This window comes from Mycothermus thermophilus (genome assembly GCF_041956435.1).
Source record: "Mycothermus thermophilus strain CBS 625.91 unplaced genomic scaffold VTJ04scaffold_3, whole genome shotgun sequence".
NCBI classification, from domain to species: domain Eukaryota; kingdom Fungi; phylum Ascomycota; class Sordariomycetes; order Sordariales; family Chaetomiaceae; genus Mycothermus; species Mycothermus thermophilus.
The window spans coordinates 3,492,075-3,515,535 of record NW_027191429.1 but is presented as its reverse complement, the minus strand read 5'-3'; the positions used below and the strand labels follow the sequence as shown (position 1 = coordinate 3,515,535).

The 23,461-nt window shown below is 54.6% G+C and overlaps 5 protein-coding genes across 5 annotated transcripts; 3 read left to right on the top strand and 2 right to left on the bottom strand.

Moving 5' to 3' along the window:
- Positions 1–2,411: 2,411 nt before the first annotated feature.
- On the top strand, positions 2,412–6,383 carry VTJ04DRAFT_5432 (uncharacterized protein; the record flags this gene model as incomplete). The annotated part of the gene is made up of 5 exons (XM_069363548.1): positions 2,412–3,052; positions 3,112–3,476; positions 3,642–3,756; positions 3,827–5,466; positions 6,100–6,383. The coding sequence occupies 5 exons, from the start codon at positions 2,412–2,414 to the stop codon at positions 6,381–6,383; spliced, it is 3,045 nt and encodes a 1,014-aa protein (XP_069220383.1).
- Positions 6,384–6,714: 331 nt separating this feature from the next.
- VTJ04DRAFT_5431 (uncharacterized protein) lies at positions 6,715–12,470 on the bottom strand (the record flags this gene model as incomplete). The annotated part of the gene is made up of 2 exons (XM_069363547.1): positions 6,715–10,331; positions 10,382–12,470. 2 exons carry the CDS (start codon positions 12,468–12,470, stop codon positions 6,715–6,717), a joined length of 5,706 nt encoding a protein of 1,901 aa, XP_069220382.1.
- A 2,563-nt stretch (positions 12,471–15,033) lies between these two features.
- Positions 15,034–16,407, top strand: VTJ04DRAFT_5430 (uncharacterized protein; the record flags this gene model as incomplete). The annotated part of the gene is made up of 2 exons (XM_069363546.1): positions 15,034–15,195; positions 15,445–16,407. 2 exons carry the CDS (start codon positions 15,034–15,036, stop codon positions 16,405–16,407), a joined length of 1,125 nt encoding a protein of 374 aa, XP_069220381.1.
- Positions 16,408–16,540: 133 nt separating this feature from the next.
- VTJ04DRAFT_5429 (uncharacterized protein) lies at positions 16,541–17,929 on the bottom strand (the record flags this gene model as incomplete). Its single annotated transcript, XM_069363544.1, has 3 exons — positions 16,541–16,944; positions 17,004–17,689; positions 17,901–17,929. 3 exons carry the CDS (start codon positions 17,927–17,929, stop codon positions 16,541–16,543), a joined length of 1,119 nt encoding a protein of 372 aa, XP_069220380.1.
- A 2,054-nt stretch (positions 17,930–19,983) lies between these two features.
- On the top strand, positions 19,984–23,040 carry VTJ04DRAFT_5428 (uncharacterized protein; the record flags this gene model as incomplete). The annotated part of the gene is made up of 1 exon (XM_069363543.1): positions 19,984–23,040. One exon carries the CDS (start codon positions 19,984–19,986, stop codon positions 23,038–23,040), a length of 3,057 nt encoding a protein of 1,018 aa, XP_069220379.1.
- Positions 23,041–23,461: the final 421 nt, after the last annotated feature.

Here is a 23,461-nt window from a genome sequence, read left to right as displayed (position 1 = left end):
GTAACCATTTCCTTTGTTTACTCCTTCCTGACGACTGCGTCCTGAAGGTTCAGATTCACTCTTTTACTTTCTCCTATCCTGTGTACAGCTGCGCTCGGCGCCGTCGGCGCCGACCACAGCTGGGGGGTGTATGACAGGATATGGCCGGTTTGGGCCTGAGTCTGGCTTAGTCAGCCAGCCTCAGTTCTCAGCCTCCATCTCTGGCGGCCCAGATGGCCCACCTGGCGCCACCCTCTCTGTGTATATATTCAGGGCTTCCGGGCCCTCTGGGACTCAGATAGTTTTCTCAGAAGAATTCAACCGCTTCCTTCACTTCATTCTGCATATGCCATCGTTCAGGTCTGGGCTCTGACTATGTCACATTACAATAGGCATGATCTCAAGGCGTGATCGTGGGCTGTTTTTGAGACAGCGGCTGAGGTGCAACGTGGTTTCTCATACGTTGTCACTCTGCCACAAGGCTGTGAAATCGGAATCGCCGGTGAACGAGGTTAATGTGTTGTGACAAGCAGAGGCACTATATAAGGTGCACTGTCGTTTTTGCTGTCTCATGTGTGACAACCTTCATGTCTTGTAATAGGTATTTAATAACCAATACCTTGGGAGTTGGCACCTCACTTGAACTCAGAATCCGATACAAGAAACAACCGTGGGGGAATTCTAAGTTTGGCCAACTTCTATTTTGAGCTTCGTTTCAAGATAGGCGCATAGTTACCTACATTTTCCGTGTCTGGGCACACCAGCTTCATACTTCAACTTTAACTTTTGGCACGAAGTTTGAGGGATGGCAATTTCACCCATGGACAGAAAGTCGCAGCCCAGGACATCCCAGGCCTTGGTGAGACTGCTAAATTTCCCACAAAACCAAGTCGAAGTAAAAACTTACAATTAATTACAGACCTCCCGCGCACTATCTCGAACGGGTGTGACCATCGCCAAGGTGCTTACCAAACTTGTGACTCTGCCATACTACCATCTCTTTCGTCAGGTTACTCTCTTGCCTGTTGAATCGATTGGGAAGAGCGTCCAGGATGGCGACAACCCGGAGATCATCGCCAAGAAGCTTCGTGCGTGGAGGGAGCGGAAGTCGTCAGAATTCCAAATCGTCCAAGTAGCTGTGAGTTTCTGCACAGCCTTGCCGCTTTCAGTCAACCCTCTGAGCCGAGCCACCGCTAAAAACACCACCCACAGGGCAGCCTCATCGCAGCAGCCATCATCGGCTGCTTTTCATGGGAATCTCCCGTACAGCAACCACACTGGATTGGTCCAGCGTCATGGTATTGCTCATTAATGCTGAGCTTCTCAGCGGTGATGTTGGCGTCTTCTCAAGCCTTTATCTTTCGCAGCGTCAGCGATGCGGTTGCTGCCACCAGCGCAGCCAGGGGATCGCCCGAAAATGGATCACCCTCTTCAGTTCCAACCGCAAACTTCTCGCTCCGCCGTGAGCTTGCCATGATCATGGATATTCCGGAGAATGCTGAGTTCGGGGAAGATAAATCTCCTCAGCCACTGCCAGATGCACGAGTCCGCTGGAATTATGTCTTCATCTGGCAGGTCCCGACCATGATGTTGTCGTACTCCATCTTGGGATTTCTTATTGGTTTGATTGTCTACGTGACTGCGCCACTATACAACGGAGGGGTTGAAATTGATGGCACGGCCAAGGTACGTAAAATCTTTTGGCTTGAGACCAATCATAACGAGATGAGCACCCACTTCGTAAGGAGAGTTGCATGTAATATGTACAGAGTGACCAACATCGATATAGGGCGCGATCATGTTCCTTGGGTGTGCCGGTGTCTCCGGGGCTTTGTTTATGTGGTGTTCCTTCTGGGAATACAGATTTGGCTCAGCGGATCCAGGAGCGAGGATTTTGTAGGCATGTACGGCCTCTCCCACGGTAGAGGAACGCACCCAAGGAGCCGATCTTTGTGCATTGGGAGGCGTCTTTTGACTGCACCGAGCAAGACATATGAGCGATGTGAATATTTCTGCCGGGTTTCGCATAATAACTAATGTTCGTGTGGAGTTGCTAAAGTCAATCCATCCTGGTTTTCTGACATTCTGAGGCGTAATTAACTCTGTTCCTGCGCGACCTGAGGGGGCTGAACTCAGCTGGTATGCAGTCTTACGGCGTACCTCTTGCCAGCCCACACCCGTTTAATCTTCCCCTCATCCCCTATCTACCCTCTGGCTCGTTCTCCTCCAAATGCAGCTATCCACAATTGCGTCGAACCGTATATATCACGAGTCTTCAACAGCGCAGTCCAAAACTGCGGTCTGGGTCCTACGTGGTAATTTGAGTTTGAACCAGGCATCGCTTCCAGCTTTAGTTTACGACTGAACAATCGCTACGCACAGTGCGGGAGTCATCGATTTGAGCCCTGCTGCCTTGTCGAAACATCTAAACAATGGACGTTGCTTCAGGAGTTATTGGCATCATAGGGGTCACCGATCAAATCCTGGTGCAGATGTACAAGGTGTATTCCAATTGGAAAGGGGCTCCCGATGACATCAGGAACTTTGCCTTGGAGCTTCAATCCCTGCGCAGCGCCTTATCCCAAGTGGTTCAGCACATGTCCAACCCACAGTTCGTCCAAGCCTTCCAACGCAAGCATTCAGCTTTGTTGTCCGAGTTCGACCCGTTCCATGAGACAGACAATGAGACCCTGCTTGCGGCTTGTGAATCGGAGCTGGCCAAGTTACTGGAACAACTCAAGAAGAGAAGTGAAGGGCACAGATATGGATTGGAGCGCCTCAAGGCCGCCGCGCAGCAAACAAAGCTCCGCGAGGCCGTCGAGAACCTCCAGCGCAGATGTCTCAGTTTCACCCTGCTTTTCCACACCGACGTCGCTGCCCTGACGGCAAACACCTACAACGAAGTCAAGTCCATCCGCCAGCAGATCGACAACACCGAGGCCCGACGCAAGCGGGAGGAGATCCTCAAGTGGTTGACGCCTGTTAACTACGCCGTACACCATGCCGACATTCTGAATCGCCGGCAACCCGGAACTGGTCAATGGTTGTTAAAGGCCCCGGCATTCCGGAGATGGTAGGCGCTCCAATGAGGTCTAATGATACCTGTTATCAAGCTAAGGGGCTGGAATACAGGGTCTCAATTGCTATGAACTCTTTGTTTTGTCCCGGGATTCCTGGCGCCGGCAAGACGTTTCTTGCAGCCACGGTCATCGATCACCTTCAACAGGAGTTCGACAGGAGAAAGGGAGTCGGAATTGTGTTTCTTTACTGCAACTTCCGCCGCAGAGAAGAACAAAAGGCTGATGACCTTGTCGCAAACATCTTGAAACAGTTGGCAGAATACCATGAACCGATTCCGAGGGCGGTCCTGGATCTTCATCAAAGGCACTCGAGACGGTCGACAAGACCGTCATTGGATGAACTTATTCAAGCTTGCACCGCCGTCGCTACTCTATTTACTGATCGTGTGTTCCTTGTCATTGACGCCCTTGATGAATGTCAGTTCTCCAACAACAACCGATCGCTTTTCCTGGAGGCACTCCTGAAAATCCAATGCTCCAAGGGATCGAGTGTCAATCTTCTGGCCACTTCCCGACCGGGTATTTTTGATATCGCTGCAACCTTTCAAGGCTGTCCGACCGTGGAGATACTGGCCAATCCAGACGACATTGCAAGATACGCACGAAGTCAGCTAGAACGGCCGGGCAACTTTATAGCCAAGCATGCAGATCTTCACGGACAAATCATCGACAGCATTGTAAAGGCGGCTGATGGAATGTGAGTCGCTCCAGATCTCCCTCTCCTCGGAGTCAAGGTATTGGAAGCCATGACTGATGACATAACTCAGGTTCCTTCTTGCCCATCTCTTCCTGCAATCGCTGGTTGAGAGAGTGACCAGGAGGCAAATCAAAAATCACCTAGACACTTTGATACGCCAGGAAAGCTCCTCTTCACCCGATGACAGAAGACTCAGCCTCCTCAGTCTTGCTTATGACGGCGCCATGGAGCGAATCAATGGGCAGATCGATGAGCATAAGTCCCTGGCACACCACGTCCTCACTTGGATTATCTGCGCTTTCAGGCCATTAGTCGCGTATGAGATTCAACACGCCTGGGCCGTTCGAGACAGCAAAGACGAGCTTGACCAAGACAGCGTCCCAGATGTGGCAGATATGATTTCGGTCTGCTGTGGGCTGGTGACTGCGGATAACGAGAGCGGCGTCATACGTCTCGTGCACTACACCACGCAGGAGTACTTCGAACGCACACTTGGAAAGTGGTTCGGAGACCCTCATGCGGAAATCGCCAGAACCTGCATTTCCTATCTCTCATTGCGACCGTTTTCAAGTGGCCATTGTGCCTGGCCCGAAGATCTGGAGCGCCGGGTCATGGAGAACCCCTTGTTTTGCTACGCGTCTCGGTATTGGGGCTCTCACGTCGAGGTGGCATCTTCTCCCGTTGACAACGAAGAATTGTTCAGCTTTCTCAGCAACCTCTCTCTCGTACAAGCAGCCTTCCAAGGCTTCCAGACCTTCAGGTCTGAGGGTGCAATCGAGTCGCTGCGTCAGTTCATGTCGAACGAGGAAAACGGGAATGTGTTGCATTTACTTGCATGTTTGGGGCTTGACTCGGTCTTGTGTCGTCTCTTGGACCATTCCGAGTTCCCGGACCTCAATCAGAAAACCAGCTGGGGACGGACGCCTCTTTTCCATGCCTCCAAGGAAGGCCATATTGGGGTGGTGCAGCTGCTCATCGCTCAAAGTGAAGTTGATGTCAATGCGATCTGCTCAGGCCGTGTTGTATCGAAGCGTGACACGGCGCTCTCGGCGGCAATCGATCATGGACACAAAAACGTGGTGGAGGCCCTGTTGACTAGCAAGGATATCGACTTGAGCATTTCCCTGGATCGTGTATTCTTCCGGTTGCCGCGGAATATTGACACGCTCAGAACATGCATGGAAACCCTCGAGCCTCTCTTTAGGACGGGTCATATCAACGCCACCCTTGGCTTGTTCGGCAGCAGGCGGTGCACGATCTTAATGGCCGCCGCGGCATGTTGTTCGCCGGGGATTGTAGCAGAACTCTTGGCTCTGGACCATATCGACGTCAATGTGCAAGACAAACATGGCTGGACAGCGCTACACCATGTAACATCATCACCCTCGAAGCCCGCCCACTTAGAGACGGTCAAGTTACTTCTAGCGGTACCGGGTATCGACGTCAACGCCCAAGACGAATACGGCCAGACTGCGCTGCATCGTGCGGTAATTGAATCACACTCGATGTTCCCTGCCGGCTTGGAGACGATCAGGTTACTTCTGGCGGAACCAAGCATCGACGTCAACGCGCAAGACGAATACGGTCGGACTGCGCTGCACCTTGCGGTCGTGGCATGGCACTCGCCGTATCCTGCCTGCATAGAGACAGTCAAGTTACTTCTGGCGGCACCAGGTATCGACGCCAATGCTAGGGAGTCCCAGGAGGGCTGTACGCCCTTGATGCTCGCATGTGATCAAGAAGACCAGGATGTCGTCCGGGCACTCCTCACATCTCGCAACATCAACCTCGAGGCCAAGAACGACAAAGGACAAACCGTTTTGTTGCGTGCAGCAGGAAAAGGCCATGAGAAGATGGTTCGGTTTCTAGCGTCCTTGACAGGGATAGATCTCAACCCAAGGGACTCTGAAGGAAGAACGGCATTGATGTGTGCGGCATGGGCCGGCCATGAGGAGGTTGTCCAATTCCTCGTTTCCCTTCCAGGAGTCGATATCAACGCGACGGACAACAGGGGAGCTACCTCCTTAATCTATGCAGCCTCCCGTGGTCGTGAAGCAATAGTTTGCCTCCTCGCATTCCTGCCAGGGCTAAACATCAACGCGTCGGATTGCGACGGATTCACTGCCCTGATACGGGCGGTATGTCAGACTTGTGAAGACGTCGCCCGTTTCCTGATCTCAGTCAAAGCGTTAGACATAAACGCGAGCACCAAAGATGGTTTGACTGCTCTCCATGTGGCGGCTAGTGTCCGAAGCGAGAGCATCTTTCACCTCCTTCTTTTGGCTGATGGGATTGATATCAACGTCAAAGACAGAAGGAGAGGAACACCTCTGATCTGGGCAGCGACTCTGGGCTGGGAACAATGCGTTCGGGTGCTCCTGGACTGGAGAGATGCTGATATCAATGCAAAGGACAAGTGGGGATGTACTGCTCTGTGGTACGCAGCGAAGTGTGATTGGAAGGAGATCGTGCACGCACTGCTGTACGCCAAGGGGTGGCAGGTTCAGGCAGAGGTTGATCTCCAGCAATTGATGATATCAGAGTGCGGTTTTGTTGACCATCCGGTCGCGGAATCGGTATGGAAGGGAGAAGGATGGTATGAGGATTGGGAGGAGGTGGGTGCCTAAGAACGGCTTCAATGCAATAAGATCAGATATGTGTGACATCGGGGCTGCCACACTTGGTTTGAAGTCTCATTCATTGGACAACACTGTCAAAGGAATATTAGACAAGAGAGAGAACACAACTTGGCAGAAAAAGAAGTACTATATGACTCATGCTCGTTGAAGATACCTTAAAGCCTTCCAAGACGCACACTCAAATCACTTGGTATATACCATCACAATAACATTCAAGAACTCACTTGTGGATCCTCAGGATCAGCTCGCCACCGCCAGCGCCCCCGGATTGCTCAGAATGCCACCCATCTCCCATCGCAACATGTCTCACCCAACACCCCTAATCCAGCTCTCCACTCACAAACCCAATCTGCCTCCTCCCCTGTGGCCCAGTGATCCCATTCGCGGCCAGCTGCGCCGCCAAGACAGCCTGTCCCTCGATCAACTTGGTCTGCTGCTCAATTCTCTTCATCGTCCTCTCATCCGCGACAGCCTCGATGCGCTCAATAGCGTGCCGTTCCTTGACGCGGAGATCACTCAACGCGCGGGCCTCCTCCTCCCTCCTTTCCGCGGCACGACGCTCCCATCTCTCCTGCTCCTCATGCCGCTTGACATCCTGCTCGAGCTGCGCCTCAGCAATGAGTTTGGTCCTCGTCAGTCCGGCCTCGGTGAGACGCTGCTCATGCTGATACTCCAGCTCGCGCGCAGCCTGGCGACGACGGAGTTCCGCCTCAAACGCTGCTTGCTCAGCCTCATACTTGGCGCGGGTGGCGGCCAGGTCATCATCAAGGAGACGGCGGCGGCGCAGGTCTTCGAGCTCGGCCCGTTCAAGGAAGAGCTGGTTATTCACAGCTGCGAATTCCTTGGTACGACGGATCGCAAGAGCGTGGTCCTCGTCCTCCCGGGCGATGAGTTCCTCACGCGCACGGCGCTGGCGCTCGATGCGCAGGAGATCGTCCGGAACATTGATCGCGTCGGCTGGTTGGGGTCCCTCGTTGGCGTAGTACACGTCTTCGGCGCGGCTGTCTTTGAGAAGGGAGATGAGCTTCTCGCGCACTGTTTCATCCTCACAGGGGAGGACACGGGCAACGTATTGGGTCGGGGAGTATGTGTATTTCCCGTCGTTGAAGAGGTTGTAGGGTTTGTTGACATGGTCCCAGAGACCCATTTTCAGGAGCGCACGGGTGGTTGGGATGGGGTCAGCCGAGTGAAGAGCCAGGTGCAACACGGATTTACCGTGGCATCGGATGGACAGGTCGGACTTGTTCTGGATAAGGAACTCGATTGCCTTTTCCATTTTCCTCTCTAGGGGAGGGGTGATTGGACCAGATTGTGCTGCATTGAGGCACAACTCACCGAGTGCGCTGCGACCTCCGTGGAGGGTGCTGGGGAAGTCTGGATGATGGCCACGTTGGATCAAGAGATCCATTGCAGGAATGTTAAGGTCTCTTGCAGCATTGTGCAAAGACCCATCGTTCTTTGAAGAGTTCACGACGAGGATCGATGCCAACATGTTCAAGCTGGTGCTCCCGCCGATCTGCGTCACAAGCGTCATTGGGGTGTTTCCATTCACATCAACGGTATCCGCCTCCGCACCGGCAAGGAGCAACATCTTGACCACATCCTCGCGGCGATGCCGGATCGCTGCCATCAATGGTGTTGTTTTGGACACAGCCGTCTCGAAGTTGACGTTTGCCCCACGGTTGATGAGCAGTCTGATAACGTCGCTGCTCACACGCTTCTGGGGTTGGAGGATCATCCACATCAAGAGGTTGATCTCCTCAGGCTCCTCAATGTTCTCCAAGACCTGGGCTTTGGTGACGATCTCGTGGTAGTAACCGGCATCAAGCAAGGCCTGCAGAATCGAGACTGAACGCGGGTACTTGTCGACGGCGCGGAACATCACGGGTTCCGCGACAGGGTGCCTGAACATAACATCGAGTCGTTCCTCTCCATCCGAATAGTCCAAGAACAGCTCCATCAAGGTAAGGGTCTCGCGCTCGGTCAAGTCGGCGTCAAAGAGGTACGGGAATGCCATGGACAAGGAATGCGAGTTCGGCTTGCGCTCGAGGATTTGCCCGATCAACTCGGAGTCGGCCTTGTAGGCCGCCATCTGGAGGGCGTATCCATCTTCCCCGTTGACATCTGCGCCTGCTTTCAGAAGAGCCGTGGCAAACTTGCGAGCTAGAGCATCCTTTTCTGTTCCGTAGAAATGAATGGCCGCTCCAAGCGCCAGAGAGAGACTGCTCCCCCCGACGTCCTTGGCAAGGAGCATTTGCACAACCTCGAAGCCCTTGTCGCACAGCCAGGTCTCGACGGTTTCTGGGGTAAAGGCGTCCTGGAAAGCTGACGAGATGTCCTTGGTCGAGAGTTCCTTCTCCAACAGAAGGGAGAGAATCTCGGTGTGGACACCCTGTGCAGCGTCAACTAGCGCCTTGCAGCCAGTGGTCAGCGGAGATGCGCCATTATCAAGCAGCAGCCGCACAAGGCGTGCATCCGGCTCCTCTTTAACCGCCCTTTGCAGTGCAATGTCGATATCCTCGCATGGTGCGAGTCCGGCATCAAATAGCCAGTTAATAACTTGGTACCTGTCGTCCCTACCCAGCTTCCGACTGGCCTTGAGCGCCCGAAGCAGCGTGGCCTGGCTGAGCTTCGGCCTCTTAGACGTGGTGTCTTCCTCGCTCTGGTCATCTAAGCCAAGCATCAACTTAAGGCTGTCCAGGGCGCCACCACGTGTAGCATTCCATATTGCTTCCCCTCCATTGTAGTCGGCGCTGGCACCAAACGCAAGAAGGAGCCGCACGAGTGGCTCACCAGCCGGGCCGTACTTAGCGGCTACGACCAACTGAGCGCCAAGGGCCTCGGAGCTCACTCCCTTTTCCAAGAGCAAGCGGAACACAGCAGCCCGCTTTGCGAGATCAACAACCTTCGCAGCAGCGTTGAACGCCTTGTCCAGTGTCGTCTGTTCGATCTTGTCTTTGGCTCCAGTCAGAAGCATCTTAACCACGGCTTCTTCACCGGAACCACAGGCCTCGACGATGGATTGACCGCCAGCATGCTCCACACTGGCGCCCTTTTCCAAGAGGACCTTCCCAAGTTCCAAGTCACCCTCCCTGGCAGCCACTAATAGCGAATCCGAGAGGACGGTTTTATCCACGCCTGGAGCCAGCAGAACCTTGCAGATCTCAACCCTGTTCTTCCGATTCTCCGTTTTCATGGCTTCAAGGAAAGCACCCTGCACGGCCGACCTCGTCAGCCTCCGGCGGCCATTGGCGATGACAATCTCGACAGCGCTTGGGTTCCCGCCCTTGACGGCCTCAAGAATGATCTCCGCACCGAAGCTACCATTGTCGTTAACGAACGCCTCAGCACCGTGCTCCGCGAGTAACGAGAGAAGCTCGATTTGGCGCGGGTAGGCGGTGAGGGCAAACTTCAGGGCTCGGCAGGCTTCATCGCGGGGGGCACCAGCGGATATGAGCTTTCTCGTGATAGCAAAACGCTCAGCGGGGTCTGCAATCTTCAAAGCGTAAGGCAGGGCGAGCTTGAGAGTGAACGGAGACACCCGGACGGCTGAAGGAGGCGGAGAGAGAAACAAGTCAACGATTTGAACGTCGGCGGCTTTAACGGCTTCGCAGAAAGCGCTCGCGTTTTTCACGTTTACATCAGTTTTGGCGACAAGGAGTTTGTGGAGAACGGCAAGCGGGTTGTTTGCGGCGAGGTTATTTGAGCTCTGCTGGTTTCTTGGGCTAGTGAGCAGAGTCTTGACTTCCTTGTCCAGAATGTTGACGAGACACTCCGTATCGAGGCAACGACTGAGGAGCGATTCAGCCTTGGAGAGCCGGGCGGGCATCGCTAGGCTGGAGCTTAGGGTCTGGAGGCCGAGATAGATCGTATGTTGGCTGGGTTGACCATGTTGGAGGATGAGCTGGAGGAGCCTCGGGTCCGGATCATCCATGACTGTAAAATGTTAGTAAGGAAGAAGACGGGCTCCATTCAGTGGGACTTACCCAAAGCCACAGGTGTGCCGTTGTCAAAGTTTGCGTCGACATTCCCTTGCTCGAGAAGGAGAGTGGCCAGATTCATGTCTCTGGGTCTGGCCCACAAAACCTGGACCAATGCTTGAGACGTCACTGTACCATGGATACCAGCGCCGGCACCAAGGAGCAGTTTCACCATCTCGTATCTCACGCCGTGGTCCTCAACCTGCATGGCCCGGTCCATAGCAGCTGCCATTGTTTCTGGTGATGGGCTGATCTGCAAAAGGGTCTGCAACAGTCCCAAGTCGCGAATCGTGATGGCAGAGAGAATGCCGGCACCGTCGTTGAAGTTGATGTCAGCATTGTGGCGTAGGAGCATGCCAATGAGTTGGGAGTCGCGAGACTGGGACGGTTGGTTAATGGCGTGGTGGAGAGTCGCAGAGATGGCCTCGTGCGATAGACCAGCGGAGAGGAAGGCCTCAACCATCTCATATTTCGCAGCTGAGGTGTGAGCGAGGACGAGGGGAAAAACTCGGTCCAGTGTCTCGCTTGACGGCTTCCCGGCCAAGAGCCACTTCACAATTGGGACGTTGCCCGCGTGAACGGCGATCTGTAATGCCAAACCTTCCCCATAGTCGACCGAGGCAATCTCATGGCGGACCAAGACGAGTCCCGGAGTGCTGGCGCGATGATTCGGATTGGTGACTGACTGGGCGCCAGGGAAGTGAGGCGTGACAAGCAGCTCTACCGACTTAACATCGCCAGCCCTAACGGCATGGATTAAGCCTCTGTTCAACGGATCTCCTTTGGCACCTTTCCGGAGCAACAGATTGAACATGGTGTATCGGTCCTCGGCCAGAATGTGTTCCGGGATGAGGGAAAAGCACTCGGAAGCATAAATAGGGCTGAGCTTGGCCTTCTCTGTCAAGAGCAACTCCACAAGACCGGCCTGTCGCTGGACGATGGCGTGTCGCAGAAGCGCTGCATCCCGGTACTCGATCGAGGCGCCATACGAAACTAGTAGGCTCACCATGTCGTAGAAGCCAGACTCGCAAGCCCGTTCAAGCGCGTGGGATACAAGGTCACCAGATGCTCCAGCGCAAAGAAGGGCCTCAGTGATGGCAAGTTTGACGTTTGGGAGGATGTTATTATGGTTGAGGACCAGTGAGAAGCTCTCCATCAAGGCTTGACCATCGCTAATGGGTGGCTGTGGTGGTTTCGGTGGCCTCTTGCCAGTAAGGATGGCAAGAACAATGTCAACCCTCCCTTGATCGATCGCCCTCTTGAGAGCTTTGCCTCCGTCGTAGTCGCCGTCGGCGCCTGCGCGGCTGAGCCTCAGTACGGTGGAAACACAACCCTTCTCGGCCGCGTGGACCATGCCCATGGAGACCCAGTCTGGTGGCGGTGGAAAGCTGGACTGCAAAACCAAGCCGACCACGTCAGCGAAGTTGTCATTCTTGCACAGGTTGTCGAAAGCTTCCAGGGCTCGAATGTTTTCTGGAAACTTGACTCCGCGGGAGAGCAGGAGGGAAACGATTGCCAGGTCGCCGGAGAGGAGAGCCTCAGGTAAGGCTTCGTTGATAGCGTAATTATCGGCGTGCTCGATCAAAACGGCAACCATTTCAACATGGCGCTTCTCGATGGCTTTTTGCAAGATACGGCTGCGGGGGATGTCGTTGATGAGGCTGCGGCGACGGCCGAGAAGGGGGGTTTTGCTCTTGACGACCTCATAATTCAAGTTTCCGCCGGCTTCACGGAGCTTGGAAATCAAGGCTTGGGCAACGCCAGGGGAGCCGGCACTCTCCACGTGGGCCTCCAGGGCATGGAAGATATCCGCTGGGTCCCAGGACTTAGAATTGGAACTGAAAGCACGGATAAGTCTACCGTGGTGTTGCCCATCTGGAACGGCCTTGAGGCGACGGTGCTTGAGGAGGTCCTCGGCGAGCAAGTCGTCGTTCGGCGTTTGGGGTCTCGGCGGCGGCAACCGGAGTGGTTCCACAGCCAGCGGGTTGTGGATCACATACTCGGCGGCTAGCTGATGGAGCCGGGCTCGGTGGGCATCCGCTTCCCAGCCGGCAACCGGAACGGCACCCAATGTGGAGACTGGCCTCGAAGCCATGATGGTGACGATCGCGCCCTCACGATGCTGGCCAAGGAATCGTCACATAGCCCTTCAAAGCCAAGTGAGTGACAGTTGAATTGCCCGGTTCAGGGTGGGAATAGGTACTGAAATCAGGGGGCTGGGGGGGAAGGGGGGGGGGGGCGGTTTGCTTGGGTAAAGTTTGGTTTCTAAGACTGTCAGCTCCAGCACAACGAAGCTTTCTTGAGAATTTATCAAGGAATTCGGCGAGGAAGAACATGGAAGATGTGAAATGCAAGAGGAGGTTGGTGACTTGATGCAAAAGAGCTCTTAGCTACCTTCGGCAATGCACCTGGCAGCTCTGCGCCTTATCCCGCTAGCCACGGTGGGAATCGTCTGAGCGCAAGTGTGCTGCGCAGTGCAGCGGTTAATCGATTGCTCCACGACAGGGTTGCGGATAAAGAACTGGGCAGCTCAACCGAGCAGCGGACTAGGTAGGTATGTAGAAAGGTAAAGGGATGTATGTTTAGGGCAACAGGTAAGGTATGTCAGGTAGCTGTCGATAGCCTGACGACGGTCGATCGGGCAGTGCTTGTTTCAGTATTGGCCAAAGGTGTGTGGAGCGAGGATGTGCAATGTAAGCTCAGATCTCACCAGAGTGGTTCAAGGTGAGAAGGTTGTATGAATGAAAGTGGTGAGAAAGAGCCAGCGAAATCAGATGGAAACGACCCAGAGCTGAACTGAGATGATGGAAGGCTGCGGATGGGTATTTCCACCTGGGCAGCTTCCATCTCATGAAGCATGGATCAATGTGACAGGCCCTTGAGCCTCACAGACTTGGTGTGACAAGGGAACCGGAAGGTTGGAACGAAGCAAAAGACATTGAGTCTGGGCCAGCAGCAGATGGAGATCAATGGAACCTGAAGTTGCCTTACGAGGAATTAAAGCATCCAATGAAGCCACCAGGTGTGGCGCAAGCTGCCAAATCAGCGCAAACTGCATTCTGCCGTGGCATTCTCTGGTCACGGTCTCTGGGGCACTTGCAGGTCTAGGAGTTGAGAATCCTGGGAGGTGAAGTTGCACAGCCCCGCCTTGGCAGCGGGGCTCGCAGCAAACTGCCAAGGGTCCCCGCGCAAGATGGTAGCTGACCATGACGACGACCCAGAGCGAACTCGATCACCTCGATCTTCATGAAAATGATAGGCCTAATCAAGATATCATAAAGTTCCCGCCTAGTCGTAGAACATACGAAAGCAGATTACGTATGTAGACATAAATAAGGGCGCTTAGTTGTCCGGCCTATTCAAGCGCAAACCGCCAACCGGGCTCTGAGCCTAGGCAGGCGTCCGGGCTCGGCCCGGCCTCGGACGATCCGGGCAATCCAACAACAACCCTTGGGGCATCGACGCAACTTTCATTTGCAAACTGCTGGAGTTTTCCACGAGTCAAACTCGAGTCAGCCTGTGGTGGTGGTGAATATGCCTACTTTCCACAGCTCAGACGTCCGCTGTGTTGCGGGAAGAGAATCGCTCCTTCGGTCAAAACAAGACATCTATTGTGTGATGGAACGAGATCGCTTGTGTACATGTCTCGATTGTCCAGAGTTGCACATGTACCTCACGGCCGCTGTCTGTCAACCATTATAGGAGGACAAACCATTTGCTCCGATCACAATGCAGGATGAAGATGATCAACTTAAAAAAAAAAAAGAAAAGAAAAGAAAAGAAAAGAAAAGAAAAAAAGTCATGCTGCAAAAAAAGAGCAAAAAGTGCGAAACCCCACCAAAACGCACCATCTTCAAAACCTGTCAATAAATCACAAAAATATTCACAAGTCTTCGGAATAGGTTTTTCGATTAAGAATTAGTATATCTTTTGATACCATGGTCTTTTACACTCTTTTCAACAAGTTTGCATCAACCGAAGGCGAATGCTTGTCCTCGTCTTGATGCCAAGTGCAAATCCCCATACATAACCCTGGAATATGCCCGCCATTTTGGACCAGCCACAAAGATATTGCTATAGTTCATACAAACTTAAGTTAATTCAAATAATAGATATCAAATTCGAGCATTATAGTAATTCTTAACCTCTATGAGATTTTCTATTATTTTTATTTGCAGTTGTGGCTGTGTGGGAAATTTTTGAAAGTGGTGAGTTTTGGTGGAGTTTCGCGGTTTTTGCTCCTTTTTTTGCAGAGAAGCTTTAGGTACTTCTCGATGGAGCCATGACCCAAAGTTGATAGTCATTAAGATGCATAGGCAGATGTATGGCACCTACCAGGTTGTACGTAGTCGAGTCTCCTTGACGTAGCGAAACTACCACCTGCAGGTAAATACAGAAGGTAGAACCTATGCCAGGAAAGCGAGATCAACATCGGGTGGCGTGTCGACGTTTTGCTTGTAAAACCTGAGAAAGCAGGATCCTTGGTCAGCCATTGTTTTCAACCCAGATATCCCTCATCAACCTAACCCCCGTAGCTTGAGAAGATGCACAAGAACTGGTTTGACGACAACATCACCTGGCATTCTATGCTTAAAGGAAGAAATCTCTTCGTTGGTATACATCAGGGATTCCACCCAGTGCTATCCTTTCGTTTGCTTATGAAGGTATCCCCAAAGACTACCGCCAGGAAGGCTTCACCGAACATGTCATCAATCCCGATCATCATGTCTGGCATCCTCGTCGAGGAGACGGGTGGTGTTGAGGCTCTCCAATGGAGGACAGACTTGCCCGTACCGGAGCTCAAGGAGGGCGAGGTCCTTGTGCGAAATGAGTACATACATTGGAGTCAATTACATCGACCCGTAAGTGGTACATTGACCATCAAACCCGATACACCCTAGATTGAATCATCACAGACAGAAATCACTTGTACCGTCGACTAAATTCCATCCCGTTACCTCCGCACCGGCTTGTACCGTGCACCCCTACCTCTGATTCCCGGCCGAGAAGCCGCCAGCCGAATCATCGCGATCCACCCTTCTATCACCTCCCTGACCACCCCGACCAAGACGGATGGCACCACCAATTCCCCAACTGCATCAAGCATCCTCCACGTGGCCACCCCAGTAGCCTACATCACAGACGCACAAGGCGCCTATGCCAAATACATCGCCGTCTCCGCGCGTGACATCATCGTCCTACCCCACGGCGTCTCGACAGACCTCGCCGCGGCATCACTCCTCCAAGGCCTCACAGCACTGACGTTCGTCCGCGAGGCGGCAGGGTTCGGGCGGCTGCCCAACGACGGCAACTCGTCTGAGACTCCCGAAGACGACGTGAACAAAGAAGAGACCCACCACAGGCCCTGGGCCCTCGTCCACGCCGCGGCCGGCGGAACCGGCTCGCTCCTCTCGCAACTCCTGACCCTCCACGGCGCGAGGGTGATTGGCACGGTCGGCGGCGCAGCCAAGCGTGCTGAAGCGGAGCGTTGGAGCCGCGCGCACACTGTCATCGACACATCCTCCGAGCCCGACCTCGCGGCACGCGTGCGTGAGATCACCTCTGGTCATGGGGTGGATGTGATTTTCGACGGGGTCGGCTGGGCGACGTTCGATCAGGACATCGAGATGATTGCGCGCAAGGGGGACGCTGGTGGTTTTTGGCAATGCGGTGAGCTTTTCCTGGCGGGGATGAATTGGATGAAAGAGCCTCGTGTGAGGCACATGGCAAAAGAGATTAAGAGAGGTGAGGCGGTACTAACATACACGTTCCGATGTCAGTCTGGCCCGGTCCCTCCGTTCGACATTCTGCGACTGGTGCCTAAGAACATTAAGCTCCTCCGTCCCGGCCTGACCGCTTACATCACAACACAGGAGGAGCGCCAGGCATACACCGAGGAATTGTTTCAGCTGCTGAGTCGAGGCGATCTCAAGGTCAACATTCACCACGTATATTCGCTGAAGGACGTGGCACAGGCACATGCAGAGTTGGAGAGCAGGAAGACGACAGGAAAACTCTTGCTAAAAGTCTAAAGTTGCCGCTGGCGGTTTTCGAATTAAGTGCTCTAAAGTAGAATAGAAGAATTAAAAACTCTAAAAATGTTTGTCCAAATGGGATTGTCCCTTGACGAAGGATAAAACATGGACAAGAATGTGAACCCCATTATTAAGCCTTCGAGGCCTTCAGAGCCTCCAACAACTCGGCCGGTGGATCTTGCCTGTACCCTCGCGGGTTCTTGTCGACCCAGCGCCAGAGATCCGCGCAGGCGTCCTCAAGGCTCCGCTCCGTCTTCCAATTCAGCTCCTTATTGGCAAGGCTCGGGTTGGCCGTCAGGTCCAGCACGTCACCGAGTCGCCTGCCCACCACCTCATACGGCAGGTCCCTCCCCACAACCTTGCTGAATGCCTTAATCATCTCGAAGACGGTACTGCCACGGCCTGACCCGAGGTTCCAGGCCTTGACGCCCGGCTTGTGTTCCTTGAGGTACTTGAGGGCCGCGAGGTGGCCGCTGGCCAAGTCCATGACATGGATGTAGTCGCGAATGGCCGTACCGTCCCTTGAAGGATAGTCTGCGTCTCCAGTCAGCTAAATTCTTCACCACAATACATCTACAGCGCGGCCAACGTACCATCTCCATAGACGAACAGCTTCTCGCGCTCCCCTGTTGCCACTTTGCCCAGCAACGGAAGGAGGTTGTAGGGGACGCCCTGGGGATCCTCGCCCATAATGCCGCTCGGATGCGCGCCGCATGGGTTGAAGTAGCGGAGCAGCGCAGCGTTCCAGGCGTCGGGGGAGTGACCAGCCTTCTCAGCCTGGCGCCTTTGCATCTCAATCTCGTCCGTGATGACCGCCTCGATCATGGACTTTGTCCGCCCGTACGTGTTGGTTGGCCCAATCGGGCAATGCTCTGGGATTGGGATCATGTTCGGGAAGCGGGTGGCATCACCGTAGACGGTGGCTGACGACGAGAAGACAATGTTGCTCACATTGTGCTTCTCCATGCAGCGAAGCAACGTGATGCTGCCGCCGACATTGACACGATAGTATTCGAGGGGGATCTCGCCCGACTCGGCGACGGCCTTAAGCGCGGCGAAGTGGATGACGCTGTCGATGTCGGGATGCTTCTCGAAAACCTCGTTGAGGGCGGCCTCGTCCGTGACGTCAACTTCGTAGAAGACAGGACGCTTGCCGCAGATCAACTCGATGCGATCGAGAGCGACCTTGGAGGAATTATAGAGGTTGTCAACAATGACGACATTGTAGTCGTTCTCGAGCAGGGCCAGCACGGTGAACGAGCCAATGTACCCTGTGCCTCTGGACAACAGTCAGCCATCTTGATCACGAGGACCCGACATCCGGTTCATCCGGACGACGTGCAATGTTCAAGCATGTCTCGGTGGGGTAGCTAGGGGGATCTGGTAGCCAGCCAAGCGACGGAGCGATGGTTTGGCTCCCGGTCGGTTTGCACGGGTTGTTGCTGGTGGGGGGGGGTCGGAGGATGAGCGCAGGGAATTAAAGTTCATACCCTGTGACGAGGACCGTTCCGGCAGCCATCTTGATGTTGGAATGCTGATGAATCGGCTTCTGTCGCTGTCGTCTTGGACCGGCGTGACGAGCGAATGCAGGGCAGGGAGGAAAACAATCGAGGCGTGGGGAGGGAGGGCATCGCGTGTCGTCCAGGGCTGGCCGTAATCTTTAAATCGCCCTGCCCATTTCGCTACCAGCAGAAAAAACACGGGCGCGGTTTGGGTTTCCCCTAGGACGTGGGTCCGCCCCGATCCTGCCATCCTTGCCAGTGGCGCGGCTCGGCAGGCACCGCAGACGGGACAGGGCTGTGTCCAAGCAGTTTGCACTTCCCTTCTCAGCTAGAAATCACATCCATGAGATTGCCTGGGTGGCCAACAACGGCAGTCGCCGGTCAAGCTTCAAGACCCTTGAAGACCGGATGAGCGGGTCGAGCCTGGATGGGACCGGCCGAGCCTGCCAACAGCCCGACCACCTAGCAACATCTGCATCGGAATCGCCTCGTTCGATTGTATGTAGGTACAGAGACCAGGAATGAGAAACAACCAAAAACCAGTCGGCCGGATTGGGTGGGAAGGTTCGCCGGGGACACGAAAAAATACGACTCGACACAAAGACACGACAGGAAGGCAGTTGCTTGTTTATTGGGTCATTTGTGTTCTTGACTGTAGGTTTGACATGCCCGTTTCGGGGCAATTGTCCGGCCGCGCCGAGGAGAAGCCTTAGACACGTCCGGAGTACCACCTAGGAGCCGGCGTTACTTAGGTATGATGCTGAGGTCGACGAGGATGATCAACACTTCCATGGATACGGAGTGGCAGTACCTCACTCCAGGCTGCCCATTGCTGGGGTTTCCATCTCGTGTTTGATGGCGGGGGTTGTTTCCGCTGTCGCAGCGGGAGGCAGCATGCAGATGGCCGGCTTGGCAGCAGATCTCGCAGTGCAGCAAGCAAAGAGAAGCACGATGGAACAACACGAGGCTACGGAGGTGTAGTAGTACATACCGACGGAGTATGTCCGTATGATGGAAAGCAATTGACAATTTGTTTGAGTCTCTCCTGAGAGCTGCAGATTGCCATCAATGTTCATTTCAGGGGGTAGAAAATTTGTGCAACACATCAGAAGGCTGGTTGGATGGCGCCTTGTTTCAGCTTGGCTGCCATCCATCTCTCGATGATTATGTCATCGTGGTCATTGAAGAAATCTACGCTGGGAAGGCGGTGAGATGAGAACTGGCAGAATTCCCCAAGCTCTCCCATCGCGGCGCGTCATTCATTGCATTCATTCCAGGTTCATTGATGAGAACAAGACCAAGCCAAGACAAAGAAAGCGGTCAGCAAGCTTTGACAATGAAAGCAAGGCCGAGTCGAAACAAAAGAACAGGCGCCGTTTTCAGTCGCCATTAACAAGGGCTTTCTTTCCGTTTGCGACTCGCGACACAAGTTCAACAGCCGCGAAGCGATTTCCATTTCAATTTAGTTGTCGTCGATCCCGTCGCGCCCCGACCTCAATTGTTAACTCTCCCTTTCGCATCAATTCTTCTTGAACCCGACTTTGCGACACGGTAAACAAGCGACTTGCGACAAGTTCCACCCAGCCGGCAGCTTGCATCTTCGAATTTGTTTGGCAAACGCACTACCAGCTGCACGTCATCCCGGCCACCCAACCACACTGCTGGCCATTTGTGACGTGTCGTGGCGTGTCGGAGTGTGGTGTGTTGGGCTAGGTTGGAGGGGGCTGGCGCTTCTTGGGGCTGCTCATTGTCGCCTCGTGCCGGCCACGCTGTCACGCTGCATTCTAGGTCAGTTTCCCATTGGGCTATTCATTCATACCCAACACCCAATTGTCTTCAAGAGCGCACACCTTTTCTCCATTCTGGCGGTATCTTATTCATTGAGCTTCACCGTGCTATTGTCCCCATTTTCCCTCCAATTTTCCTCCATCTTTTCGTGCCGTTTTGCTTCTTTTCTTCAAGTTCAACACCCCTCATTTCGACCCTTCCATCGCACTCAACCCCGCCTCTGTGGGCGACACCGACCAACTTCTTACTGAGCACCAGTCGCTTGGTCGCAGTCGCTAACATCATGGACAGTTCACAATCTTCAGTCGACGCCGGCGTCTTTTCAGCCGAGTCGCAAGGCTCGTCCCAGAGCACCATCATCATGCCACCTCGTCGAAAACCCAAGGCCACGGCCAGTCCGAGGTCTCCCCGACCTGGGACTCCGGTTCGGGATCATGCTTCCATTTCCAAGACCCCCGTCCCCGCCAAATATAGCACCTCGTATGGGTCTTCCATGACGCAGCTTCCAGACCGCTCGACTATCAGCGCTGGAATCAACATCACCAAGGCCGCAGCAGAGATCTTCTCCAAGGTCAAGCAAGACAACATCGCCGCAGAGGAACGTCGCAGGAAAAGGGATCAAGAGCGCGCTGCCAAGGCAGGGACACCGCTTGTTCAAGTGTCCCAGCCGCCTGCCGACGCCCCGAAGCTGCCGCCTCCTTCAACAGCCGGAGGACGGCCAACAAGCGCGGATTCTGAGAATACAGACAGCCAGTCATCCCAGTCAACACAAAGGAGATCTCCACGAAAGAGGTCTCGTGACAAGGATGCCGAAGAACTCGCCAGAAAGGAGCAGCAAGAGAGAGACAGGAAGCTGAAGGAGCAGAAGCGCCGGGAGGAAGAGCGCAGGGAAGCAGAACGGAAGGCCGCAGAGCGCAAGGAAGCAGAGTGGAAGGAGGCAGAGCGACTCGAAGCTGAGCGCAAGGAGACCGAGCGCATTGAGGCGAAGATCCAGGAGGAAGAACGAAAGGCTGCTGAGCGACTCGAAGCCGAGTGGAAGGCGGCTGCGAAACTAGAAGCCGAGCTCCAACGGCTTGAGCAAGAACGTTTCGAGCAGGAGCAACAGGCCAAGGCTCTCGCAGCTCAGCAAGAGGCAGCACAACAAGCTGCTGTCGCAGCCACAGCTGCCATGCAGCCGCCTCCACCACGCCACATGCCTCCTCCTTCCGTCACCTTCACCCCGCTCCACCTCATTCAAGAGCCGGGGGTCGATGATGTCCGGCCAGGATCCGTTCGCAGTTTCGTTGAGGAGCAGATCGTCTACAATGACGCCCAGGTTCAGACTCCGGTCCCCGTGCAGCCCAGGGAGTCTCGTCTCACACCAGCGCCCCCGCGGCCGTCGGTGCCGGCCCCGGTGCAGGCACCCCGGGTTCTACCCCCCCCGCCGCAACCGCAACAGCCTATATCCCCACCCAGCGTGCTGTCGAAGCCACCCAAGCGCTTGGGTGGCACTCCGGTTTCCAAAGTTGCGCCGCCGCCCAGTCCCAACAGCGAGAACCTCTACAACGAAAGTGACACAGCCTCACCACCTCCTCGTCCAGTGACACGGCCGGATACGACCAGTCCGTCAGAAAACCGCACCACCTCAACCTTCACTTCCAATCTTCGGAACCGGACGAAGCCTGTCTCGCGCAAGTTTGACGGCCTCTTCGGTGGTGCAACAACACGCCCTACCAACAGGGATGTGTCGCCCCCATTCTCGTTTGATGGAAAGCTTCCGTTCTCTCTTTGGTCCATCATCAAAGTCCTGGTGATTGCCTTCCTTTTCTTGAGTGCGCTGCGCTTCTTCCACGAGCGAGCCCCTTACATTGAAACACCAGAGAGCCTCAGTCGCTTGACTGAGTTGCCGTCCAAGATCAAATGGTCCAGGCCCCTGCCCTCGTTCTTCACATCTGACACAGATTCATCTGGCATACCACAAAAACAGTACGAAAACCTGAAGTCACGAACCCAAGTGGTGGAGGATACCGTCAACCGTATCAAGGCCGCTCTTCCGGACATGGTTTCGGTTACAAGGGACAAGAATGGCAACGTCATTCTGCCCGATGCGTTGTGGGAAGCCATCCGAATCCGTATTCTTGCAGACCATGACATCTATACTCTCGATTCCAAAGGCCACATCTCGGATCCACACTGGAAGGGGGTCGCACATCGTTTGCGCCAGCAAGGTCTTCCGGTGACAGCCGCGGAAGCAGAAAAGATGTGGGAGAAATGGATGAGAGACAACAAGCGGAAGGTGGCCGAGATCATTCGGCAGGGGCAGGGCAAGGTGTTGGTTGGCACGGGCGAGACAGTTATGACCAAGGAGGAGCTCATTGCTCAACTTCGGGACGAGCTCTCGAGCCACAAAGCCGACATCGATGCCGAGCTCGAGGCTGTGCGCAAGGACATGAAGAATATCGCGGCGGAAGTCAAGAAAGTCGCTACGCAAGCTGGCTTATCGAAGTCCGACATCATTAGTATCGTCCAAAAAACCGTCAACTGGGAGATCAGCCGGCGCATCGTCGACGTCGGCCGCAAGGCCGGTACATCTTCTGCGGTCGACGCTGCCTTCAGCCACCGCGTCAACTACTTCTCCCCTGGCAACAATGCCCTCATCGACGTCTCACTTACTTCGCCAACCTACGTCATCGAACCTCCGCGCATCGGCTCCAAGGATTGGTGGAAGTCCGCCCAGACCATTCCGGGCTATCTCAGCGATGCTCGCCTCGCACTCACGCCGTGGACCGATCCCGGCCAGTGCTGGTGCGCAGGTATCTTGGCCTCGAAGAACCAGACGGTTCCGGCCACCCTCGGCGTCACCCTCCCAGGCTTCGTTATTCCGCAGCACGTCGTGGTCGAGCACATTGACCCCGGCGCCACGAACGACCCTGGGTCGATGCCTCGCGACATTGAGCTCTGGGGCTATTACCCGGAGGCGTCGAGGCATGACCGCGTCAAAGAGGTTGTGTCGCGCCGTTTCCCTGCCACAGAAGCGGACACAGCCAGCCGTGCCGCTGCTCAAAGGAAGAATCTTGAGTCCCAGGGCTTCCTCCCCATTGCCCGGTTCACATACGAGCACAAGGCCAAAGACGACGGCGTCTTTGTTTACAACCTGACGCCGGAGCTGAATGAGCACGGCATCGGGGCTACTGAGACGATCGTGGTTCGTGCGTTGAACAATTACGGTGCCAGGGATCACACGTGCTTCTACAGGGTGCGGTTGTACGGAGAGACGGTGGATGTGGATGTAGACAGGGACCACGCCTGGTTTGGATTTGGGTCCTGGGTTGGGTCTTGGTTTGGGCGAGATTCTTCTTAGACGTGGGGTGGATTGAAAAGACATTGTGATGTGAGGGATGGGGAGGGTACACATGGCGTTGGGTGGTTTGTCCGTTCGCTTCGGAGTCTGTTAATGGTTATGATGATTGGGCTTGATGGATGGGATTATGGGTTTCATATCTTGAGGATTCATCTCTCATTCACGGGGCAACTGTTCTCGCTCCTCAGGAAAGATGGGGTAGAAAATCCTTCTCGGTAACAGACAGGCAGACAATATGACATGACATTTGGGAGTTTTCGAACTGACTTTTTTTTGCCATCTCCCCCATCTTCCCCCGTCTCCCCCATCATGAGGTTACATCAAAACCAAGTGTTGGATCCCGATTGGTATGTACCCCTCTGACCCGACTGCGGGGAGGTTGGGGATGCAGCGTTGGAGAACGCCACTTCACATGGCACGG